This window comes from Drosophila albomicans, chromosome 3, assembly GCF_009650485.2.
Source record: "Drosophila albomicans strain 15112-1751.03 chromosome 3, ASM965048v2, whole genome shotgun sequence".
Taxonomy (NCBI): Eukaryota; Metazoa; Arthropoda; class Insecta; order Diptera; family Drosophilidae; genus Drosophila; species Drosophila albomicans.
This window is the reverse complement of record NC_047629.2, coordinates 53,418,820-53,442,311: the sequence shown is the minus strand read 5'-3', so window position 1 is coordinate 53,442,311 and position 23,492 is coordinate 53,418,820. Positions and strand designations below refer to the sequence as shown.

General features: G+C 36.7%; 2 protein-coding genes across 2 annotated transcripts; both read right to left on the bottom strand.

Annotated features, from left to right (window-relative positions):
- Positions 1 to 670: 670 nt before the first annotated feature.
- On the bottom strand, positions 671 to 4,602 carry LOC117569910 (carnitine O-palmitoyltransferase 2, mitochondrial). The gene is made up of 3 exons (XM_034251249.2): positions 3,418 to 4,602; positions 1,145 to 1,939; positions 671 to 1,084 (listed from the first exon to the last, which is right to left on the bottom strand). Exons 1-3 carry the CDS (start codon positions 4,488 to 4,490, stop codon positions 922 to 924), a joined length of 2,031 nt encoding a protein of 676 aa, XP_034107140.1. The 5' UTR covers positions 4,491 to 4,602; the 3' UTR covers positions 671 to 921.
- A 14,660-nt stretch (positions 4,603 to 19,262) lies between these two features.
- On the bottom strand, positions 19,263 to 22,045 carry LOC117569960 (odorant receptor 63a). The gene is made up of 10 exons (XM_034251333.2): positions 21,862 to 22,045; positions 21,698 to 21,794; positions 21,490 to 21,634; positions 21,231 to 21,425; positions 21,071 to 21,175; positions 20,837 to 21,002; positions 20,676 to 20,781; positions 20,496 to 20,597; positions 20,230 to 20,385; positions 19,263 to 19,337 (listed from the first exon to the last, which is right to left on the bottom strand). The coding sequence occupies exons 1-10, from the start codon at positions 22,029 to 22,031 to the stop codon at positions 19,281 to 19,283; spliced, it is 1,299 nt and encodes a 432-aa protein (XP_034107224.2). The 5' UTR covers positions 22,032 to 22,045; the 3' UTR covers positions 19,263 to 19,280.
- Positions 22,046 to 23,492: the final 1,447 nt, after the last annotated feature.

Genomic DNA, 23,492 nt, shown 5'->3' with positions numbered 1-23,492 from the left:
TTACATACATTTCCTGGAGTCTCATAATACCCTTCTACCCTATGGGTAGCGGGTATAAAAATAAAGTAGCGAAAGTAACAACGCAGTCAACAGTTAAGCGAGTTAATTAATTTTAACTACGCCTTCAAAGTATGTCGTCTCCTAGCTAGGGGTAGTTACCAACCCCTGCTACTGTTTCGCTCCCACTTGTTTTGCAAATTTGGTTTATGTATTTCCCGCGGCATATTTATTCCCGTTTGCCGTGGCAGTGGCAGCGTCACGAAAGGCAGTTGGCAACACGAAATTGGCGATAAATCAACTGATAATGTCAGCGCACATTAAACGGCATGGTTCTGTGTGTGTCTGGGGTTATTTGCGGTTCGGTTCGGTTTGGCCTGATAAACTTTGCATTGTGTGTTTGGCGGTCGTTTTTGACATGTGGATAGCGCAAATCAGAAGCCAAGTTTGCACTTGTCACAAGTTTTTTTCTGTTTTTGGGGTTTCGGGGTTTCGGCTTTTTCCCCTAATCAGTGACGAGTTTTCCTTTTCGACTTTTTGGGGTTTGCATAGTAAATTGAGGTGTTTTTTGGGGCCCCGGAGAAGCGGAGCATCCTAAAACAAGCAAAAGGAAATTACTGTCGGAAAAGTTTTCATGCTCAAACAGAATGACAATGACAACAGCAAAAGTGAGTCTAATTAAAGCGGCTGAGCCATCTGACCCACAGACCCGGGCATCAGTCACCAGTTTATTTATAGCAAATCCATTTTAACAACGATGATGATAGAGTACTTTATATGCTAATAATCATTTTGCAACGGCAATCTAATCTTGAACTTGGAATATGGGTTCGGCTTCGGGTTACAACACTACTAAAATATCATCACACTTTACAGCCGTTGCTAAATTTAACTCGATGTCTCAATCTCAATTTGTATCGGATTTTAGTTTCGCACTGCGCTCGCTGCTTTGGCGCTGCTGCTGCGCTCGATGACCGAACAAATGGTATCAAAAGCGGCTTCCAGGCTGTCGATAAACTCTTTGCCCCTCGCCTGATCCTTGTAGGTGGTCACAATGGCGCCCGCCATGTCATTCATGATGGAGTAGCTGAAATAGTTACGAATTGATTACAATTAAACTTCTAATTTCATTGATAGTTTAACTCACCCGAGTCCCAATCCATCCTTGACCACAGGCCCAAAGGAGCCAGCTATCACGGTGTCAGCGCCCAGCGTTGAAGTGCTTATAATATTGTAATTGATGCGTTTGTAGGCTTCAGTCTCATAGAGCGACGGCAACGGCAATCCCTCCAGCTGTGCCGTGTGCTTCAACGCAAACAAATGCCGATCAAATCCCTGTCCCATAGCCGCATCCTTTGTCAGCTGTCCATGCACGCTGCTGCACTTGTCAATCATGGCACGCAGCTCTCCGGCACTCGGTTGCTTTTGGCTGGGCTGCAACACGGCCTCACAAAAGGCTTTAGTGGCCATGGTGCAGGGACGCATCGTTTCGGTGCGGCCATGCTTAAAGGCCGATGTGCTGCAGGACTCGTAGGTGCCCACATAGCGTTGGAATGCCTGACGATAGGCCAGCTGAAAGGAGAGCTGCATAATCGAATCGGGACTTAGGCCATGTCGCTTGCAAGTGCCCTTGTTCAGTTTGGGATAACGCAACACGTTCATATCCAGATTAGCCATAATGCTGGCATTCCTCGCATAAGCTGTGTCCACAGCCGCACGCGTCTTGTCATCGAACTCGAAATCGAGGAAGCGCACATTGTTCGTATCCCCATCGGCAGGCGTGTGTGGCGTTGAGGTGGACACATAGGGCTGCTTGGTGGTGTCTCTGTAAATCTCGTTGAGGTATCGCAGCACAGCGACTCCATCGCCCCATGAGTGCTCAAAGTTGATGGAAGTGGTGCCATCGGCGCTGACTATCAGAGAGATTGCCTTGTCGAACCAACTGCGTAAAAAGAGAGTGAACTTTAGTTAAAGTATGTGCACAATAATGTCGATAATTGCATAAACAAAAATGGTGCGCTTATCTGCAATGTGTAATAAAAAGAAAACTATTATTGGAGTAAACGTATTCGCTTTAAAGTTTCGAAAGTAATAATGATTGTACAATATTTTCGCTTAGCTAATAAATGGTGCAATTTAACAGCATAAGGAAGCTTGTTTTGAAGAGTCAAAATGTATTATAGGTTTTTTCGCATTTAACTGCAAATATTTCTTTAAAAATTTTAGTGAAAGTTTTCTTTAACAACCAAAATTGATAGCCTTTAATGGCAAATATTTAAAGCATATGAAATTTGGTGCCTCAAAAATAAGTAACAATAATTGCAACTGTGCAGAGTCATGCAGTGCATTTAAGATCAAAGATATGGAGCCAATAAGCAATACAATTTCATTCCATTATCTTGAATGTGCAATAAAAAGTAGATGCCAGTATCGATAAAATACTGTGTTGCTCAATATTTTCGTGAAGTCTATAAGTGACTACATTTAAATGTTGTGAGATTATCTGAACAATTTATCATATTAAATGGACAATCGGGATGCCTTAAAAATGGCTGCATTTAAGATACAAGAGTTTTGCAATTATCTTCCATGAGCAAATGAATTATGCTCTTATGCATATCTGAACAATTTTTTATATACATCAAAAGTTTTGCAATAGTGCTTAGTATGCAATTTGATGGAATGCATTTAAGTAACAAGATTTATGCAATTATCTTGAATGTGCAATTAAATGCTCTAATGCATCTCTAAACAATTTGTCATATAAAATGAACAATCTGATTCCTCAAAAGTCTTACATTAATGCGAAAAAGGAAAAATCGAAAATGCAGTATATTTAAGTTCCAAGATTTATGCTCTTATACATATCTGAACAATTTTTCATATAAAATGAACAATTAGATACCTCAAAAGTTTTGCAATAAAGCTTAGTATGCAATTTATGCAATGCATTTAAGTTCAAAGATTTATGCAATTATCTTGAATGTGCAATTAAATGCCCTTCTGCATGTCTGAACAATGTTTCATAAAAAATTAACAAGATACATCAAGTTTTGCCATAAATCGAAAAGGAAATTGATGCGATGCATATATGAGACCTCCAACATTTTTGCAATTAACTTGAATGTGCACTTAAATGCTCTAATGCATATCTAAACAATTTGTCATATAAAACGAACAATTGAATGCCTCAAAAAAGTTTCATTAATGTGAAAAAGGAAAAAAAAACGAAAATGCAGTATATTTAAGTTCCAAGACTTATGCAATTATCTTGAATGTGCAATTAAATGCTCTTCTGCAATAATGCGAAAAGGGAAATTTGATGCGATGCATATATGAGACCTCCAACCTTTTTGCATTTATCTTGAATGTGCAATTAAATGCTCTTGTGTATATAACTTATAATTAAATTCCACTCACCGATTTGTGGCCTTGCCTGCCAGCAGTTCCTTCAGCAGTGGCGACGGATTCTCCTCGTTGTATACGCCATCCTCCTCCCCGTCCAAGCACAAACAGAACAATGCGCTATCCACTTGGCGCTGCAGCAGCTCCGCATTCTTGGAGCTGCTAACGAAATGCGCCCGCGAATTGGCCCATTCATCACGCTGCTCGGATGTGAGGACACCCAATGGCACGCTGGCTGGCGCCTTTTGGTCATCCAAGGAAATGAGACTCTTCAGGCGACCCAGAATGACACTGGGACTCTCAATGTAGCCGCTGCTGTCGAGCACATTCATCGTGTACATGTTGCCGCGTCGCATGACCAGAATGTGCTTCGAGTCTGGTGACAAGACCAGCTCATCTTTGCCTATGCGCGGAATTCGCGATGTGCCAAAGAGGCGACTGTATTGACTCATGTCCAGTGGAAATGCTTTGAATGCATATGAAGCGTAGGTGGCAAAGGCTTTGGGTGCTACACTCATCCAGCGACGATAGTTGTCCGTATCCGACTTCTTGGGATTCATGTGATAAACCTCCGGCTCCAGTTTGTTGGCTTGCAGTGAACGCCAGAAGCGCAACGAGCTGATGATCATATTTGTGGCTCTCACCACTTGTTGCTGATACTCGGGACGCGTTTCGTTCTTGAGCGTTACTAGTGGATTGTAGTTGAGCGGCAGTGGAACGCGGTCCGCCAGATACATGTCGAACCAGGGCTGCGATATGTAGCTGGTGTGTTTGTTGGCCTCATCGCGTTGCTTCAGCTTCGCATGCAATTCCATGCCAATGCCCTGGCGAAATTGTTCGACCACCTGTTGCGTGTGTCCATACTCCTCGGCACTGAGAATGGGTTGCACAGCAGCAAGGAATCGCTCGCAGGTCTTTTCTAGCAGTGGAATTGGCAGCCGGGGCAAAGAGCGTTGAAAGTAGAGCGTTGGCAGCTTGGATGTTTGCAGGTATTGGTAATGATTGCCATGGGTTGTTGTTGTCGTTGCATTGCGTGTGGCAGACGCCGCGACGGCAAAGCGACTCTTATTCACTCTCAATCTAAACATTATTCACAATTAACAGTGCCGGTAATTTAATATAAAGCACAGCGCAACAGCGGTAATCAAAGTCCACTAGTCTACGTAAACAAGCAGCAACAACAACAAGCGAGCAACACAAACAGCAAAAAACTGTGAAACTGCGTCGCACAGCTGTTTGGTATTTTATTTAGTATTTCGCTCAGATCACAGCTGATCGCTGCGTGAGTTGCTATCGATAAATGACACGCAGTGGTATCGTTGCGCGCTAAATTTGAAATTCTACTTTTAAACTGAAATATTTGTAAAGTAAAAGGTAGTGCAACTAAATTTAACATCAATTTAAGTGCAACTCAATTTAACATCAATTTAAGTTCAACTAAATTTAACATCAATTTAAGTGCAACTAAATTTAACATCATAAACAGCTTTAATAATAGATGAACAACACAAAAAGCAACTATGTCGTTGTTTGGTATTTTTTAGCACTTCATCTCGATTACAGCTGATCGCTGCGTGAGCTGTTATCGATATATCAAAGCGCGCAATATTTGAAATTATATTTTAAAGCAGAGTTTCGTTTTGCATCGATTTGGCATTTGTATATTCTGTTTTTGCGGAACTTAATCGTACCTTCACCTTTTAAACTGAAGTATTTTTAGAGTAAAAGGTAGTGCAACTAAAAGTCATAAATTTAACATCTTAATCAGCTTTAATAATAAATGAACAACACAAAAAGCAACTATGTAGCTGTTTGGTATTTTTTAGCACTTCATCTCGATTACAGCTGATCGCTGTGTGAGCTGTTATCGATATATCAACGCGAAATTATGAGCGCGCAATATTTGAAATTAAATTTTAAAGCAAAGTTTCGTTTTGCATCGATTTGGCATTTGTATATTCTGTTTTTGCGGAACTTAATCGTACCTTCACCTTTCACACGACGCGCGTAGAATAAACAGCGACGTTTTGTTTGCATTTGCATAGACTGCTGCTGCTGCTGCTGTGGGCGATTCGGCTTTGCTTTGACTTTTACTTCTTTGCCGGTCAAGTGCGTGGTGGGGTTTAGAGCTTAGTGTCTGTCTGTTTGTTGTGTGTGTATTCCGTTGGCGGCCGTTGCCCAGGTGTGGCAAATAAATAAACGGCGTGCATATACAAATTAGAAGAGGCAAAATGCAAATTCGCATAAAAATTTTATGCTTTGTCGAACTTAACGAGCGACCTTTCTTTTTGGCTTATCGATTTCGATTACAATTTGCCAGGAACTGAAGAGTCAGCTATAAAACTTGGCGCCCCCTCGATCCTCTTTAAATTAAGAAAAGTGTACTTGGCTGGTCGAGTGGCACATTTGCATAAAACCAAGTCATCGACGCGCCGGATGCTAAAGTGGCCAAGGTTCTGTTCTGTTCCGTTCTGGATGTAGATGCGGATGGGTTGCAGTGTAATTGGCCAAAGTGAAATTGCGTTAATATTTAACAAGCCAACAAAAGTGCAAAAGTGAAGTGTATAATGCAGACTCCCATGGCCAAAGCGGATCCGGATGCAGAAGAGAGCGAATCCAGCCTTGGCTTTTAAGCGCGAAATTATGCCATAAACGATGCAAAGGGACGAAGGATTTGGCGTTGTATGTCAGCCCAGGGACTTTAAATGTTAACTGCTCGTGATGGGGTCAACGGAGAAGTAATCGGTCTGTAAATTCAATTCAAACATCATCGCAAATTGTATTTATGCTATGTAAATAAAAATGTTTGTGTCGACTTTTGTGTGTTTTATACTGCGCCTGACATGTGGGTTAAATTCGTGTTTCATTTAAATAATTACATCTCTGTCTGTTAATAATGTAATTCAATATTTGAGCACCGCAAGGGGCAAATGAGCATGAAATGAATAAATGAATAAGTCGTATTAACGCCTGCTAAATAAATATTTAATTTGCATTTAACGCCAATTTGACATCTCGTTAATTAATTCATTATGACATTCGTGCGAAACATTTAATTGCAGAAAGTGATTTCAAAATAAATTCTTGAGTTACTGTAGCGATAATTAAAAATGTTTTACAAGCTAGATTTAAAAGCAATAAAAAAATTAACAGTATATGTTTTAAAAAAGTTCTTTTAATAAAATCATGTATAATGAATTTAACTTTAATACAAAAGTTTTCAATTTAAATCTAAAAATGTTCAAGATGTGTGTGATTCTTTTATAATGCTTGCATGGTTATTTTTTAATATTCAATACAAATATAAAATAAATATATTAAAGTTCTGAATGTTTAAATTTTAGACAGCCATTCCATTTTATTTCATTGTATTTAATTTAAATATTTTAATAAAGTGTTCAGCACAACAGATGAAAAGCCATTTCATAGAAGCAATTATATTTTTTTTTCATTTATAATTATTAATTAATAGCACTCGCATTCATGACAGCTGCGGCGGCTTGTGATTAAGCAAACGACCAGAAATCGCATTAACGCAGAGTTCTCTCGACCCCCAAGAGAGGAGAGAGAAAAGTGGGAGAGAGAGAGAGAGAGAGAGGGAGGAAAACAAATGGTGTTAGTGAAAAGTGTCATTGACAGAGCGAGAAGCGAGAAAAATAACTTGAGCAAAATGTCGCCAAAAAATATTTGTGAATGGGAAATCAACGTTTCTTTTAACAGTTCACGCAGCACAATAAAACTTTTGTTCATTCGTTCGGTTGAAGGGACGTGGAATGGACATTCATTTGTCTACCCCAAAAGAGGAAATTCCGAGGCGTGCATGGCAAAAGGTCAAATTGTCAAGGGATTGCCGGCTGAATAACAACTGTCAGACGATTGTTAGTTTGCGTTGAGCCGAAAAAGCGTCGCTTGAATGGTGTGAAAAATACTCGTTGTCTTTGACGGGTTATTGAACAGGCCAGAGGAATTGAGAAAGAGAATTTTGTTTTGCAGGTTGAACAATACAACAACAATGTGGCAGAAGGCCCTGAAAATTATCAGGTGAATCAGCAGAAACACGACTTTTCCATTTCTACTAATGCGTGTTGTTTTGCCTCTGAAAGGATTTAAGTTGTACATTCGGCGAATGTCGCATCGTTTTCATTCTCCTCATTCCATCCATTGACTGAGATTAAGCTGAATGCGTCAGCATAATTTTGGTCCATTCGAGCATATCATTGGCCTATCCTTGAACTGCCTACGAAATGCCAAAAATCACGCCGCCCCCCAAGGAGCAACAATTTGCATATGGAGATGGAGATGGAGAAGGCGCAACGTCATCGTAAGCTTACTTACAAAGGGAAGTGTAGGTATATGGTGAATGCTTCAGTGCGTCCGCAATGAGATTAAAAAAGCTAAATCAAATGTAAGCAAGACTCACGCAAGAAAAAGAAAGAAAAATAAAGTATACAAAGCAACGAAAAGAAAAGAAGAAAAATGCCACCAAGACTTGACTTTCCTTTGTTGCTGCTACAAATTTGCGCTCCAGGCATTCGAACTCAATTTAAATTTAATTCCTCGTTCGAGGCGTGCATGACAAATACGCAAAGCCAGCAAAGATTAAGGCAACACAGTCACAGTGCCTGCTGCCAGTCTATGTCTGACGACATCGGCAGCCAGATTCTCAGATAATGAATATGTAAATCAGTTCCGCTTATGACTGAATCTCAGTGCTCGGTTTATTTTGATAATATGGGCCTTCATTTTATTGTCGCCAGTCGAATGAATAATGCAGATAATTAGTTAATTTACTGTACACTGAACTTACACACATACATACTTGTAGAGAGAAAAGCCGCACTCACTTACAGCTTATTATTAATTTATGGGCAGCAGACAAAAGCTGGCCAACAGCATAATTAATATACGTCAGGACAGCAAGGCAGACTGAGAGCGAGGAAACATCAGGACATCAGGGCATCAGAGCATCAGAGAACATCGGAGCATTGAAGCGTCATGCACAATTACAATGTCAAGGTTCAATGTCATGCAAACAATCGATATGTGAAGTGGAGATTCCCTTTGGAAGTTCAGCCAGCAGGCACCGAGTTTAAAGGACATCACAGATCCTATTACAAATCAAGTGAGTTCCTTAACATTTCTGTGGAATTCGTCTATGGACGTGAATCGTCTTACAGCTGTCCATCTATGTAAATGCTAACGAAATTTCTGTGCAAGGTGAAAGAACTCTTCTTCAGTCTGCTGCCAATCACAATAAATGTCTGCGTGAAATATATTAGATAAACTATTAGATTTAAATTGGAAATTATTGCTTGGCTTATCCAACTTTGTAGTTTGCAATTTCAACTGCTATTAATTTTAATTATTAATGTAATTACAGCAATTTGTAAAAATGATTTTTGGCATTACTTAATGTTTTAACAAATTGCTTACAAATGCGTGTGCAACTTTCTGTGTTGTGTTGTGTGGGTCGCAATCATCAACGCTGCCGCCGTCGTATTTGATGAGGGGCAGACAAATTACGGCGTTTTGTACATTGCTCGAGAATTGCCTTGAGAATGGGAATGATGATAGGGGAGGATTTACCCAGAGGATGAGAAATGGTAGTCGCAATATCATTTTTCACAGCAGCGCACAAAACTCGCAGAACGCGGGGCACATTAAATTGCTATAAAGTCATCGCGCAGGAAACAAACATATGAGTGGTGAGAGCGGCTAAGATGGCGGCACATTTAACTTTTGCTTGTTATAAATTCAATTTTTCACCACTCTGGGAACTTGGGGACTGTCTTGGCTTGCCTCTGTTCTGTCTTCGCTTGGCACATGGTCGTAATTACTTGAAATTTCAGACAGCAGACGATTGAATTGTTTGCTTTGGCCGCCTACAACTTGTTTTATGCTTTCTTTGCCATTTCACTGTTTATTTGGTTGTTTTGTTCTGTTGCGTGTTAGCAAGCGCTTTGGCAATTTTTATGGTCAGCAATTAACAAAAGTGGAGTGCCGCCAAAAAGTAGGCAACACTTTTGCACATGTGTTGTTGCCACTGTCGTGCTGGCCGCCATTAATCAAGATGGCGTCGGCTGCTGTGTGGTGAATCACACACTCCCACACATTTACACTCTTCCTTCCACACCTCCCCTTGTTAGCCTAACAACTGTAATGGCCCTTAAATTGCCCGTTACACGGCAATCGTAATGAAATCGAAATGAAGGGGGAAATGCGTACAAATAAATCACGTTGCCTCCCTCTTCTCACGAATAAAAATGAGTTTACCGCCAACTAAAAATATGTATACAAAACGGGGCAACAATTGTGCGTCAGCATCAGCCTTCGGCATTACCATGTTTGGCCATTATAAAGCCAGAAACACGCGTCAAGGCGTTCGCTAGGCACGCCCACTTTTCTGTTGGTTTTTCATTAAAAATGATTATTAATGTGCAAGCAAAAATCCAAAAATACAAAAATGCGGTTTATTGAATTATTATTGCGCATTTTTCGCTCTGTCGCCAGACAAATTGCAAAATGCCAGTACCAAAAAGTATGTGATTGACGTCAAAGCTGAAAACCTTACTTCATTTCGGATTTTCCCCCAAAAATATAACTACAGAGATTCATGCACAATACTCTGTCAGCGTGACGCGTGTTGCCACAAGTAACAATGAGTCAGCTTTGGATTTTCACTGGCTACGCAAAGTGATTGATAAAATTAAAACCATTTTGAATTTCGTTGCCAAAAGCTTTTACAAAACTGCTTTTGCTGCGGCTCTAAATCAATACGCCTACGCAGCCTACTATTTTATTCATTTCCCAATTTTTCTCGTTTAAAAGAGAAATCGAATTAAATGACTTTTTCTTTTGTATCGAAAGCTTGACAGTTGTTTGATCAACACAAAGAGTGTTATTTATTTTTTGGAATTCTATTTGTTTTATTTTTGTTTTCAAAGTGTATTTGACATTCAAATAGCTATGTTATTAAAAATTTTACAATGATTTTCGTCAGTATTTATAGATTTGCAATAGCAAAGAATAAATATTTTTTAGACACGTGTTGAACATAGTTTGTGCAATTTCTTTGCTGTTCATTGAGAGGCAAGCTGAGTTGAACTATTTACTATTTTTAAGAGTATTTATTGAAGTTTTAATACCTGTATTCGTATCTTATAATTTTTAAAAGAATTTAATATGAGTTGTATTTTGTTTCCAAGTATTTGCTATTGGAAATCCAAATTAGGAAATAATTTTATTTTGCATTTATTGAGATAAAAATTTTTTATTTAATTTTATTGCTTATAGTCTTTTTCTAAAGTTTGTTTGCTTTTCTTTGACAATCGAAGGGTATATTTATTATTTTGATGCAAGCATAGAGCAAAAGAAATTTGTAATAACATTTGCAGTTTATGTTCTGTATTTGCTTAAAGTTTGCTCTGATTTGTTTGCTTTCCATTGAATAGAGCGTGAATCCAACTGAATATTGTACTGTTTATGATTACTACGAGTTTTAATGCAAAACTAGTAAATTATTGGTAAATATTTTTATTTTGCATTTATTGAGATTAAAATATAAAGATGCCAACATATTGTAAACAAATTTCGCATGCAGTTTATGCTTGAAATATTTTCTGTAATTTATGCTTTTTATTGGCTAAGCATTTGCTGTGATTTGTTTGCTATTCATTGAAGTAAGCTTTCGAATTTGATCACAATTACCTAATTGCAATATTTTGCAATGCAAATGCTTGTTGCAATTCAACAGTTATTTACCACAATTTATTTTTAGCAAAGGCGTTTGCTACACCTGTTCCATCTAGTTCCTGTTGATTATTTGTGTACGAATCGAATCGAAAATCAAATAGTTTCCGATAAAATTGCTGAAGAGAACTTAATTTCCGCAAGTGCAGACCAAAAATGCTGTCAAATCGACCAAGAACGATACCAGGACAACAACCACAACAACAACGAATTGAAATGCAATATAATAAAAGATGGACAATGCAGAAAAAAGTGAATTGAAAATTGCGAAATAAGGAAGAGCTGGATACAATTCGAGCTGCTCTCTGTGTTCCGAGTGTAAATTACGTATGCAACTGCAAAAGTCCAAAAGGGAACCAAGGCAACATTTGTCGAGCACATTCTCTGTCCTGTGTTGTGTGTTGTGACGTGATTGCCTTGGTCCTGCATTTATTTGCATATTTACCTGGCTGCAGTTGAGTACGATATCTACACAGAGGTATTCATCTCGGTGGCAGTTTGGAATTCGTATTGGGCCCAGATTGAAGCATTGCTGTACTTGATTGGTATGCATATTGCATCTCCTGACGGTTGTCAGTTCCAGTTTGACTGCTCTCTCTCTGTCTCTGCTCCATAGGTGACCGAGTTATCAAAGCACATAAACGGTTCGATTATGCGTTAATGTCATGTTTTGTGGCTGTAACCTATAGCTGTCTAAAAGGCCAAAGTTGGGTTCGAGAGATTGCCGTGGGGCAATCAACTGAATCGAGATCCCACACAGACAACTCAGAGCTTCGTTTGTAAAATTTCGCCTGAATAATTGAAGCTCTTAACTTGTACATTCGGCCAGTGAATGGAGCAGAGAGCGAATAGTGGGAAGAGTTCCCATTGCGTGGGAGTTGTGTGGCGGCATCTGCATAAAGTTGCCTGCAGCGAAATATGTAGCGTATTTGCATTACCTTCTTGTTACAGCCAGCTTAAAATAACAATTGAGATGTATGTGATGTTGCCACAGTTGTTTGCTACATTCATTTTTATACCCGCTACTTATAGAGTAGAGAAGGTATTATAAGTTTGTGCCTCCAGGAAATGTATGTAACAGGCAGAAGGAGGCACCTACGACCTTATTAAGTATACGACGATTTAGCCATGTTGGTATGTAACAACATCTAGATCTCAGAGACTATAAGAGAAAGAGATATAATTTTTGACATCCTTTGTTATGTTTAACATCTTTCGACAAAAATCGAATAAGAAGAGCATTATAAGATTGAGATGAGAGATTTTTTAGTACATACAATTATAACTATAGTCTCTATGATTCCTTAAAATTTGGTTGCGATTAAACAAAAATTGGAATCAGTTGCTTTGGCTGACAATCTGATACATTTTGCACTTTGAACTTACTAGTACTATGTAAATCAATATACTTAGTATTTTTGCAGTATATTAATTTGGTATATGGTATATTGTGCATTCTAGGGTATGTTTTCAATGTTATTGTTGCTTTTGGTATATTTTTTTATATTTTCGGAATATTAATTTGGTATATGTTGAAATGCTTTTGCTGACAATCTGGTATATTTTGCACTATATGGCATATTTAGAATGTAAAACTACATCAATATGCCAAATACAACATTTAGTTTATTTATAGCAATTTTGATGTACTCATATATATTATATTTTTTGTAAAATTAATAACGCTCTGTTTTGCTCTCATTCAAAATGTGTAGCGGGTATCTTACAGTCGAGCATACACAGTCGACTGTAGTTTCCTTTCTTGTGTTTGTTGGCCTTGTTGCTACTGCTCGTTGTAGTTGTAGTTGTATTATGTCTTGGCTGCTCATTTCCACTGAAATTGTGAAGCAGCAGCAGCAGCAGAAGGCAAGTACGCGGTTCCAGCAGCAGCTTAGTGTTAATTCCCAAGAAACTCAAAAGGAGCGCAGCTCAGCTATAGTTACATTACACATTCAGACACACACACACACACACACACACACACACACACACACATACGTATGTATACTCACGCATACATTGAGGGCATCAAGTGCCATTTCGCTTGAGTAAGTTGAGCGAAATTAAAAAGAAAGAAGTGCGAGAGAAGGAATTGCATGAAAACTTGCTGCCAACGAGCTGCTGCTTCTGCTGCTCCTGGCAACAAGGACCTCGATGGCAGACGTCGACTGCGCCATTGCGGCGCCAGCAGATTAAAGTGCAGCAAATTAAATTTTTGGCTTATTTCAAGCCATAACCATGAAAGCATTGTTCGCAAACAGCGCATAACCAAGACGCTTTTTGGCATCAAATGGCATTTGGGGAAAAGTGATAAGAGTCTGAACATGTGGTAATAATATTTATTAAATACGAAATCGAATTTATTTCGCAATATTGAGTTATTGTTGTGTGCACCACTCTTAATGTGGCATCAAATTTATTTCATATATTTTAAAATGCAAATTAAATTATCTCTGTTGAATGCAGTTTTCAGAGTAGCGATAAATTGGGCAACATTCTAATAAATTCAAATTATATACTTTTGTTAATTTTATCATCGTTTTACTTTGAGCGGATCTTTCCTTACCTATATTTATATATTATTTGCAGAAATATCACTTTTATTTTTGCATCAAATTCATTTCATATATTTTAAAATGACAATTGAATTATCTTTATTCAATGCAGTTTTCAGAGTAGCGATAAATTGGGCAACATATATATACATATATACATATATATTCAAATAATATAATTTTGTTAAGTTTTTCTTCGTTTTACGATGATAAAATCTCTTCTTACCTATATTTGTATAATATTAACAGAAATAGACTTTTTATTCTTGCACCAAATTCATTTTATATAATTTAATATGTAAATTGAATTATCTTTACTCAATGCAACTTTTAGAGTAGCAATAAATATTTAGAACAATAAATATATAGCCCATTTTCTTTGAGTGGTCTCTTCTTACCTATATTTATTTAATATTTGCAGCAATATTGTTAGCATCTGTTTTAAAGTTCCAATCAAATTTATTTTGTATATTATCAAATACAAATCGTAACATTCTCGAATATGTTGAATTCATATCATTGTGACTTGTTCTGCTATTTCCAACACTATATTTTTATATTTCACTGCTTGCAAGAAATTGGTGTCTTAAATGTAACGTATTGTTTAAAAAATGTTGTTCATTTATATTACTATAAGTTAAAGTTAAGTTGTATTTATTTTTAGTAGTATATATAAATATTGTTTAAAAACTACAATAAGTACTAATGCTAGTTCCACATTTCGGTAGAATTCCAAGTAATTTTACAGAGTAACCCTGCCTGTTTTATTACAAAATATTTTACTGCCTAGCGTGCTTATTGCCTTCGCACAATTCGTTTGGAATTTGCAAGTGTATCTATGTACATAGCTTCACACACTTCCATAAACCCTCACACACACTTGCAGTCACATGCACATAAACACTGAAAATAAGCTGATATTGTGGAGAGTATGGACGTAGTTAACAATGGCTGCTGCCTTTCAGCCTTTCAGCCTGCAGTTGCAGTTCCGTTGTGCACGTTTCATAGGCAGTTTGGTCACTCTCGAGTGGAGCATCCCTTGGAATGCATATTTTAAGCAATTACGTTCAACTCGTGCTCGTGCGAAGTTTTGTCCTTTTTGCCATATCCTTTTTTCAATGGCACATCCGCTTTGGAGAGTGACGCAGCTCGCTTTCGTTCTAGTTGGCAATATTTTTGGCAGACAGCCACAGCGTGTAAACAGCTTTAAATTGCATTTGCAATTGCCTTTGATACACAACATCCATCGCAAAAGGGGCTTAAATTTTTAAGAGCAGGCTAGAATATTCTAGTCTAACTCGATTCAAAAAATGGCTTTTGGCTGAGCTGATATATTGTGTAAATCACGCTTCATTAGCTGAGGCAGATGGGGCACTTAAATTTACAAATGAAATATCAAAAGTCCTGTGGGACGTTGGTCACTCCATATTAAGTCAAAAGGTTTTTTTTTATTTTTTTCGTTGGCTCCCACAGCGTGATGGACCTTCACGTTTCGCCCGTTTGGGTTTGATCAAAGGCAGGAAAAAACATATTAATTCCATTATGGGACCAAGACAATCTCGCACAAAAAAATGAGCAGCAGATTGTTTTGTTGTTGCGTGTGCAAAGGGTCTGCGGCGATGCTCTGCTCTAATGCGACACGATGTCGGATTTGTCAACATTGCGTATACGCAATATGTATGCGTCTCTTCTAGTTGCTTTATTCGCTTTTCGCTTTCGCTTGATTCGCATTGTGTGAGTCCGAGTTGTGCTGATGGACAAGATGAACAAATTTGCTACTGATTACGCCTCAAATGCCATGGGAACGCACTCTCAAGACAAGAAATGAAAGCGACAACAACAAGATAGAAAACCGAAGCAAATTGTAGTTGAATGGTAAAAAGAAAAGAAAAGATACAGTCGAGTGTGTTCGACTGTGAGATACGCGTTACCTAAAAAAAAGAAGAACAGTGCTGTATTAATTTTAAAATATACCAAATCAATAAACAATACTAAAAATATACCAAAGGTTGTGTTTGATATATTGAACAGTACTACCTTCAAAATATACCATAGACTATAAAATATACGATATACCTAATTAATATACCACAAAAATATTAAAAATATGCCAAAGGTATATTGATATTGTACTGAATTCAAAATATACCTTAGACTACAAAAATATACTACATGCCAAATTAATAAATCGCACAAATTCTAAAAATATACCAATGGTATTATTTGGTATATTGAATAGTACCACCATCAAACGATACCATAGAGTGTAAAATATACCATTTACCAAAAATGACATACCGCAAAAATACTGAAAAATATACCAAAGGTATATTGATATTGTGCCACATTCAAAATATACCTTAGAATACTAAAATTATACCATATGCCAAATTAATATAGCACAAAAAATACTAAAAATATACCAATGGTATTATTTCGTTCATTCAAATATACCATAGAATGAAAAATACCAGATTGTCAGACAAAGCAACTAAGACCCGTACAGACAGACAGATGGACAGACATGGCTTTATAGCCTCGCATATTGAATACGATTTTAAAATATACCAAATTAATATATCTCAACAATGCTAAAACTATACCAAAGGTAATACTTGGTATATTGGATAGTATCACCTTCAAAATATACCATAAAGTGAAAAATATACCATATATCAAATTAACACACCGCAAAAATACTGAAACATATACCAAAGGTATATTGACATGGTGCCACATTCAAAATATACCTTAGAATGGGAAAATTATACCATATGCCAAATTCATATAGCACAAAAATACTAAAAATATACCAATAGTTTTATTTCATTTATTCAAAATATACCCCATGTTGAAAAATATACCAGATTGTCAGACAAAGCAACTAAGACCCGTACAAACAGACAGATGGACAGACACAAAGGGCTTTATCGCCTTAGATATCGAATATATATAATTTATAGGGTCGGAGATGCCTCCTTCTGCGTGTTACATAAATTTCGTAGATTCACAAAGTTATAATACCCTTCTACCTTTTGGGTTTCGAGTATAACAAGCAGAAATTTGTGCTTTGACTTTGGGCTACTTGCAATTCCGGTGGGACATTGCCTGGAGAGAGAGAGAGAGGGTAAACACAGACGAGTACACAAACAATATGTTTGTGCCCTTTGTATGCCAATCCAAGAGTATGTAGATAGTTTCCGGCTACGTGCGCAAACATACTACAAAGAATAAGCTCGCTTATAAGTTTTATTTGTGCACTGAAGAGACATAATAGCAACACAAACACAGTCTATTTGGGGAGTGCAATATTGAGTTGGATTCTAATTCATGGCAGCAAACAAAGCGTTAAAGCCAATATAAACAACAGCATTGATGATCTATTTTTGTTGGATAATTTATAAATTTATGCCTCTTTATGCGCGAAATAATGTTGTTATCGGAAGCATTCACTTTGAAGGGAAATTTTATTAGCAAATCGCATAATTGAAAATATATTTATATTTGCTTTCAATTGTCTGATTATATTTTAAGAGCCATTTTCAGGTCATTAAGTTACGCATACGCCACGTGATACAATGAAAGCATCAATGCTGTCTGTCTCTGTGTTGGTTTGCACACACATTTGTGCTGTGCACAGTCAGCCAAATGATTAAGCAGACATCAAAGGTGAGATAATGGGCGTACACAATAAAAAAAAAGTGGGCGTGCCTCGTGCTCATGGTCATGGCCTCTGTGTGTTTGTGTGTGTGTGTTAGTATCATGTGTGCGCTCGTGTGCTAGTAATTTATCATGCTAAGCTCTTGTGTTTTTCGTTAAATGAAATTTCATAGTAATTTGCACTTTAAATTTAAGAGTAAATTCAATCGAGATATTTCTTTCAATTTAAATAGAGTATGTTAAGTGTGAACTGGTTGAGTATATAAATTAAACTCGAATTAAATATTAATCAGTTAAATTTCAAATAAATATAGTTAAGGGCACTTAATTTCAATTTATTGAAAATATTTCTTAATACAAGTGAAGCATTTAATGCGTAATGCTTATCATATTTAATATTTATCATGCTAAGCTCTTGTGTTTGTTGATAAATTAAATTGATACTGTAATAGTAATTGTTTCATTAAATTTAAAAGTAAATTAAATCGTGAAATATGTTAAGTGTGAAGTGGTTCAATGTAGAGATTTAAATTGAATTAAATATTAATCATGTCAATTGACTAGTTAAATACCTTAATTATATATTAATTGTCAGTTTATTTGTCGAGCCAAATACATTCTATGTAAATTGATTGGCAATGTATTTTAATCGAATTTAAATGCAAAATGTATGAAATATAAATACATTGATTGTAAGTGCTAGGCATGAAAAGTAAAATAAAGTAATGTAAATATTCTTTACCTTGAAAATTATTCTGCAAGCAGAAGTCTCCGATTTTCAACCTTTCTTCTTTATTACTCATCATCATTCAATGCTTGTCATACACAACTTTACATTTCCTGTGATTGTGACGCATTTTACAGCATTCCTCATTGAATTTTTAATTCCCAAAATGCATAAATGCGTATTGTAAAATAATCCTTCAGTTAAATATGCTAATTTTTGTACTCTTTCAGTGGCAACAAAAGCGACGAAATGGATAAAATGTGGAATGAATAAGGCACGAGTATTGTTTGTCCTTTACAATAAAAATCACAATGCACGAAAAGAAAGAAAAACGTAAAAAGAAAGCAAAAAATAATAATAATAATAAATTCTCAATTCATGCCGCCAAAGTATAAGTAATATGAATACACACACACACAGATAGCATACACAAATAGGGGGCTGTAAAATATTCATGCGCCTCAATAAACTGACAAGCAAAAGAAAAGATGTCCTTTGCAGTCGAGCCAAAGAAAAGGCATTAAAGTGAAACGGGATAGATAAAGCTTGTGAGCCAAGAAAAATAGCAGAACAAAAGCAACAGAAAAAAATGAGGAAACTGCGCCAACTAACAGCGAATATGCATTACAAATATTGCAGAATCTAGCACAAAGTTGCGCCACCCTCGCTGGGAATGAAACTATACTCGCATAGCAATTATGGGCGCAACGCAAAAACCCATTTAAAGCATTATGACCAGACTGTATAGAGCGTATACAAGTGGCCCAAAGTGCCTTTAGTATCGAAAGAAAGTTGGCTGGGGGGAAATGGTCGATGGGAAGTTTGCCGGTTGGCGATGGGATGACTTGTCTAGGATATATAAATAAAATTGATTAGAAAAGTGTCGGAGTGTGGCAGGGCAGGAGTGTAATCAATGGAACTAGCTAGCTAGAGACCGACTCGTTATCAGCTGGCAATTTCATTATTTTAATGCGCTAAATGAATTATCAGTCGGCCGCCCATCAAAATAAATGGGCGTGCCACGCTCTGACCCTGAATAAGTGACTGACTTGCTGACTGACTGGCTGATGAACGCTCCGACTGACAGCAGCCAGTATTGATTGACTGTCCGCAGCGACTGCGCCTGATGGATACAACACAAAGTAGAGTGTGGTCAAGTGACAGTTTCTTGAAGCATTGCTTTCACTTTATTTCTGTGTTATGTTCTGCAGCAACAAAAAATATTGTCCACTTGTGCGCACCATCTGCAAGAAACGAAAACAGAAAGTAAATAATAGAAAATTGAGAAAGTTACAGTTGAGTGTGCTCAACTATAATATACCCGCTACCCACTTTCGGTATTGTGATTGAAATATATCATATTAATATACCGAAAGAATGCTGCATATACTGGATGCTATATTTGGCATATTTATATAGGTTTAAATTCAAAATATATCAAAGAAAGTAAAATATACCGAATAAAATACTGAAAATTTGTAAAATATATCAATTGTTATATTTTTAAGTGAATATAATATAATATATCATATCATGAATATAATATATATATTAGATTATACCAAACATTCATATGGTATAGTATGTACTATACCGAATTAAAATACATACTATAAATAATATATACATATATATATATATAATATATACATACCGACAAAATACTGAATTCAATTTTTAGTTATATTTAGTATATGAAAATTCACTGAAATACATAATTGGCATATTGATAAACTATACCATATTAAATTACTGAATATAAAGATATGTAAAAATACCGAATTAATATACCGACAAAAATACTGATATTGTATACTCTATTTTTGGCATATTGAAATATACTGAGCGAAATGTTTGATATATTAATATATCATTCCGATTTAAAATACTGTATATAAAAATATATAAAAATACCAAAATAATGTAACGGTAAATTTCAGTATATTTGGTATATTGATTTACTATACATTCCAAATATACAATTGAGAACAAAAATATACTAAATTGTCAGGAAAGCATATGCAATTATGCTTTGAATAAATTTGAAATTTTATAATACGCTTCTACTCTTTGGGTAGCGGGTGTAAAAAGATGAAGCTGCGAGCAATGGCAGATCAAACTGGAAATGACACTTACCGACAGCAGGGTTGGCAGTGACATTTTTGTAAACCACGATACGTCCAGACTAAAGGTCTGATTTGAGCGCATTATCATCATGCGGATGAGCTGGCGAAATTCTCGGGATTCCGCATACCACAAACAATTATAGAATGCCTTTGGAATGCGCTCGCTCTGTAATAAAAAACACAAATTGAGATAGATATGAAAACATAAACAAACAACAGCAAAACAACAATGGGAAGGGGAAGGGAAAATGACTCGGGATGAAATTTGAAACCTACAGCTGTGGCAAAGAGTTGTCCATTATAGCAGTAGATGACAATCTGATAGCCACCGGCCGCGAGATACATGAACATCCTTAATGTTGTCGTCATGCTTGTGGCCTGTATTTAGGGGAAGAGAATGAGTTAGCATAGTGATTGGTAGGTGATAGGGATTCAGGTGACTCAGTTGATTCATACAATGCCAACGCTCATTTGAAAGAGAATGAGACCCCAGCAGAAAAGACTGAGCAGAAACTGTATGATGATGATGTGCCTAAAGGTATTGTTCAACTCCAAAGCGTAGCTAAGTGACAAGCAAAGTTAATGCGTTAAAATAGCAGCAACAAGGACAAACTTACGCGGCCACACGTTGATATTGATAGATGCAGCAGCGCATGTATTCAACGCGCATCTCTTGTGGCACCAACGACGATGTGGAGCACTCAATCATGTGGCTCAGCGACTGCATTAGGCCAACGCCGTGCTGACATAGCACAATGAAGAGCACATCAAAGCCCAGAGTACCTGTTGATGATGGTGATGTCGATGTTAATGTTGCGAACACAATCAATTGGCTAAGTATTCCATTTTACCCATGCCACAGAGATATAGATTGGCGGTCTCAAAGATCAATGGTATGTGAAAGTAGGGAAAGGTTATGCCCTTGTCCATCCAGCCGGGATACAATGATGGAATTGCTGCCAGCAAAATGTTAATGCAAGGTGTCAACTACACTTTTTTGGACAGACTTACGTAGTACAACCTCAAAGTCATTTTGTTCGTGGGTCGAAGAGCGATACAGGTTGATGACCAACGAAGTGACAAAGTAGTTGATCAGTATGCAACTGCAGGCGAAGAGATAATACAACAATTGTCGACGTTTGCTGATCCAACAGCGATTCATGATGCTCTCAATATGCTGACGCAGCGGCCGAGCAATTGGCAAATCTGCAAGGATTAGAGGAGTAGTTAGATTCAGCTTCTTGGCTGCCACATGCCACTTGCCACCAACCTGCCACAAGGCGAAAGAGCTCACAGTTCAGCAGCATCTCGTGGCTGCAGGCGCGACGCAAAAGCACGTAGAATTTTCGCGGCGCCAGAAGAAAATATACCATTTTCATAATGGCCATCGTACACTGAAACACAGTGCTGATTGTCTGCAAATGCAAATGAAATTAAACCATTTGGATGCTCATGCATTTTCATTTGGGGAAACAAACCTCACTAATGCGTGGAATGTCGTGTATGAAGCGTATAAAGAGTTGGTAATGTCCATAGAATGACGCCAGACTAGCGGCAATGAGTACAATGCTCCAACTAAACAGATTGACGGAATACAAATAATTATAATAGTACTAAATAATACTAAACCTTCAGTCCCTACAATTGCAAAAGAATATCCCATCGGGTGGGCTTCTTCATGTTATATCCCACAGTCCAAGTGGCTCGAATCATCTCCCTGATCTTGTAGTAGTTGAGCTTCTCCAAAGCTGCCGCCTCACTCGGTGTGTACATTTTAACTAATTGACTGCTAATTGCCTCGAAATCAGGCATTTATATATAGTCATTACGGGGGCGTGGTTGGTTAATGCAATTAATTATTACACGACATTTTAATAACTGTTCTATGGGTTGTGTTACGCCCCATTACGTGTGAAGCTGTACTTAATTATTGAAAGGATTCTCAAGGCATAGAGGAGGTAATTTCTCCCACTGGAACTAACTATAAATATAGCAAGATTTGGTTTAAATATTGGCTAAGGGATGAACTGCTGACGAGCGACAACCCTGGCAAAGCTTACTGACAAGCAAGTGCCGCAACCAGGCTGAAGCTTTTACAAAGCTTTCAAAAGTAAAATAATGAAAGGGAGCCATCAAAGCATGTAAGAAAGCTTTTTTAACCCCTCCAATATAGTTTTTTGCTTTGCATGATATTTCGCTTAATATAGTTTTTTCTTTATGTTCAATGATTTGCTTATGGTTTTTTTTTTAATATTTATGTGTGAAAAATTAAAAGAAGCTATCGAAGTATGATAGAAAGAAAGCTTTTTGAACCCATCCAAAGCTCTTCACTTTAATAAAAACAAAACGTTCGTTTAAATTTTGCTCAATGATTTATATATTTCCATGATATTTCGCTCAATATAGTTTTTTGTTTATTTTTAAAGATTTTAATTTGCTTATGTTTTGTGAAGCCATCGAAGTATGGTAGAAAGAAAGCTTTTTGAAGCCCTCCAAAGCTCTTCACTTTAATAAAAACAAAACGTTTGTTTAAATTTTGTTCAATGATTTATATATTTCCATGATATTTCGCTCAATATAGTTTTTTCTTTATTTTCAATGATTTTGCTTATGTTTTGTGTTTTAAATTTTATATGTGTAAAATTAAAAGAACCCATTGAAGTATGCTAGAAATAAAACTTCTTCAACCCCTCATAAGCTCTTCACTTTAATAAAAAGAAAAAGTTTGTTTAAATTTTGCTCAATGATTTATATATTTCCATGATATTTCGCTCAATATAGTTTTTAATATGTTTTAATAAATTTTATTTTTGTTTCTTTTCAACGATTTTAATTTGCTTATGGTTTGTGTTTTAGTTTTTGTTTTATGTGTGTGGTTTTCTTTGTTAATGGTATTCACGTTTGCTGATTTACAGTTGTCGTCGCTGACTGACGATCTTAAAATGTACATATCATTTATTAAATAATTTTTAATATCATAATTAATATTACATAAAAACATTTTGCGTTTTTTGCTTTTGTTCTTGTTGCTTGGTTGCTGTTTTGCTGTTTTATTTAATATTAATGTTAATGCATTTACAGCTGCAGCTGTTTAAAAATAATTTAGAAAAATAGTAACAATTTGCAAACCGAAACGATTTTTGTATAAAAATTGCAGTGCCATTTGATTCATTTATATAATTTCAAATTTGTTCGTTTATTGAATAAAAAACTATCATGAGAAACGGTTTGTCAGAGTTGTTGTTGTTGTTGTTGTTAAGTGTGTGTGTGAAA

Coding starts and splice junctions, on each gene's coding strand:
- LOC117569960 (XM_034251333.2), bottom strand. CDS start 22,031: ATGCCTGATTTCGAGGCAATTAGCAGTCAATTAGTTAAAATGTACACA. Junction 21,795..21,861: donor TGGGATATTCTTTTGCAATT/GTAGGGACTGAA, acceptor CAATCTGTTTAG/TTGGAGCATTGTACTCATTG. Junction 21,426..21,489: donor GCTCTTTCGCCTTGTGGCAG/GTTGGTGGCAAG, acceptor TAATCCTTGCAG/ATTTGCCAATTGCTCGGCCG.
- LOC117569910 (XM_034251249.2), bottom strand. CDS start 4,490: ATGTTTAGATTGAGAGTGAATAAGAGTCGCTTTGCCGTCGCGGCGTCT. Junction 1,940..3,417: donor GCAGGCAAGGCCACAAATCG/GTGAGTGGAATT, acceptor CTTTTTACGCAG/TTGGTTCGACAAGGCAATCT. Junction 1,085..1,144: donor AAGGATGGATTGGGACTCGG/GTGAGTTAAACT, acceptor TAACTATTTCAG/CTACTCCATCATGAATGACA.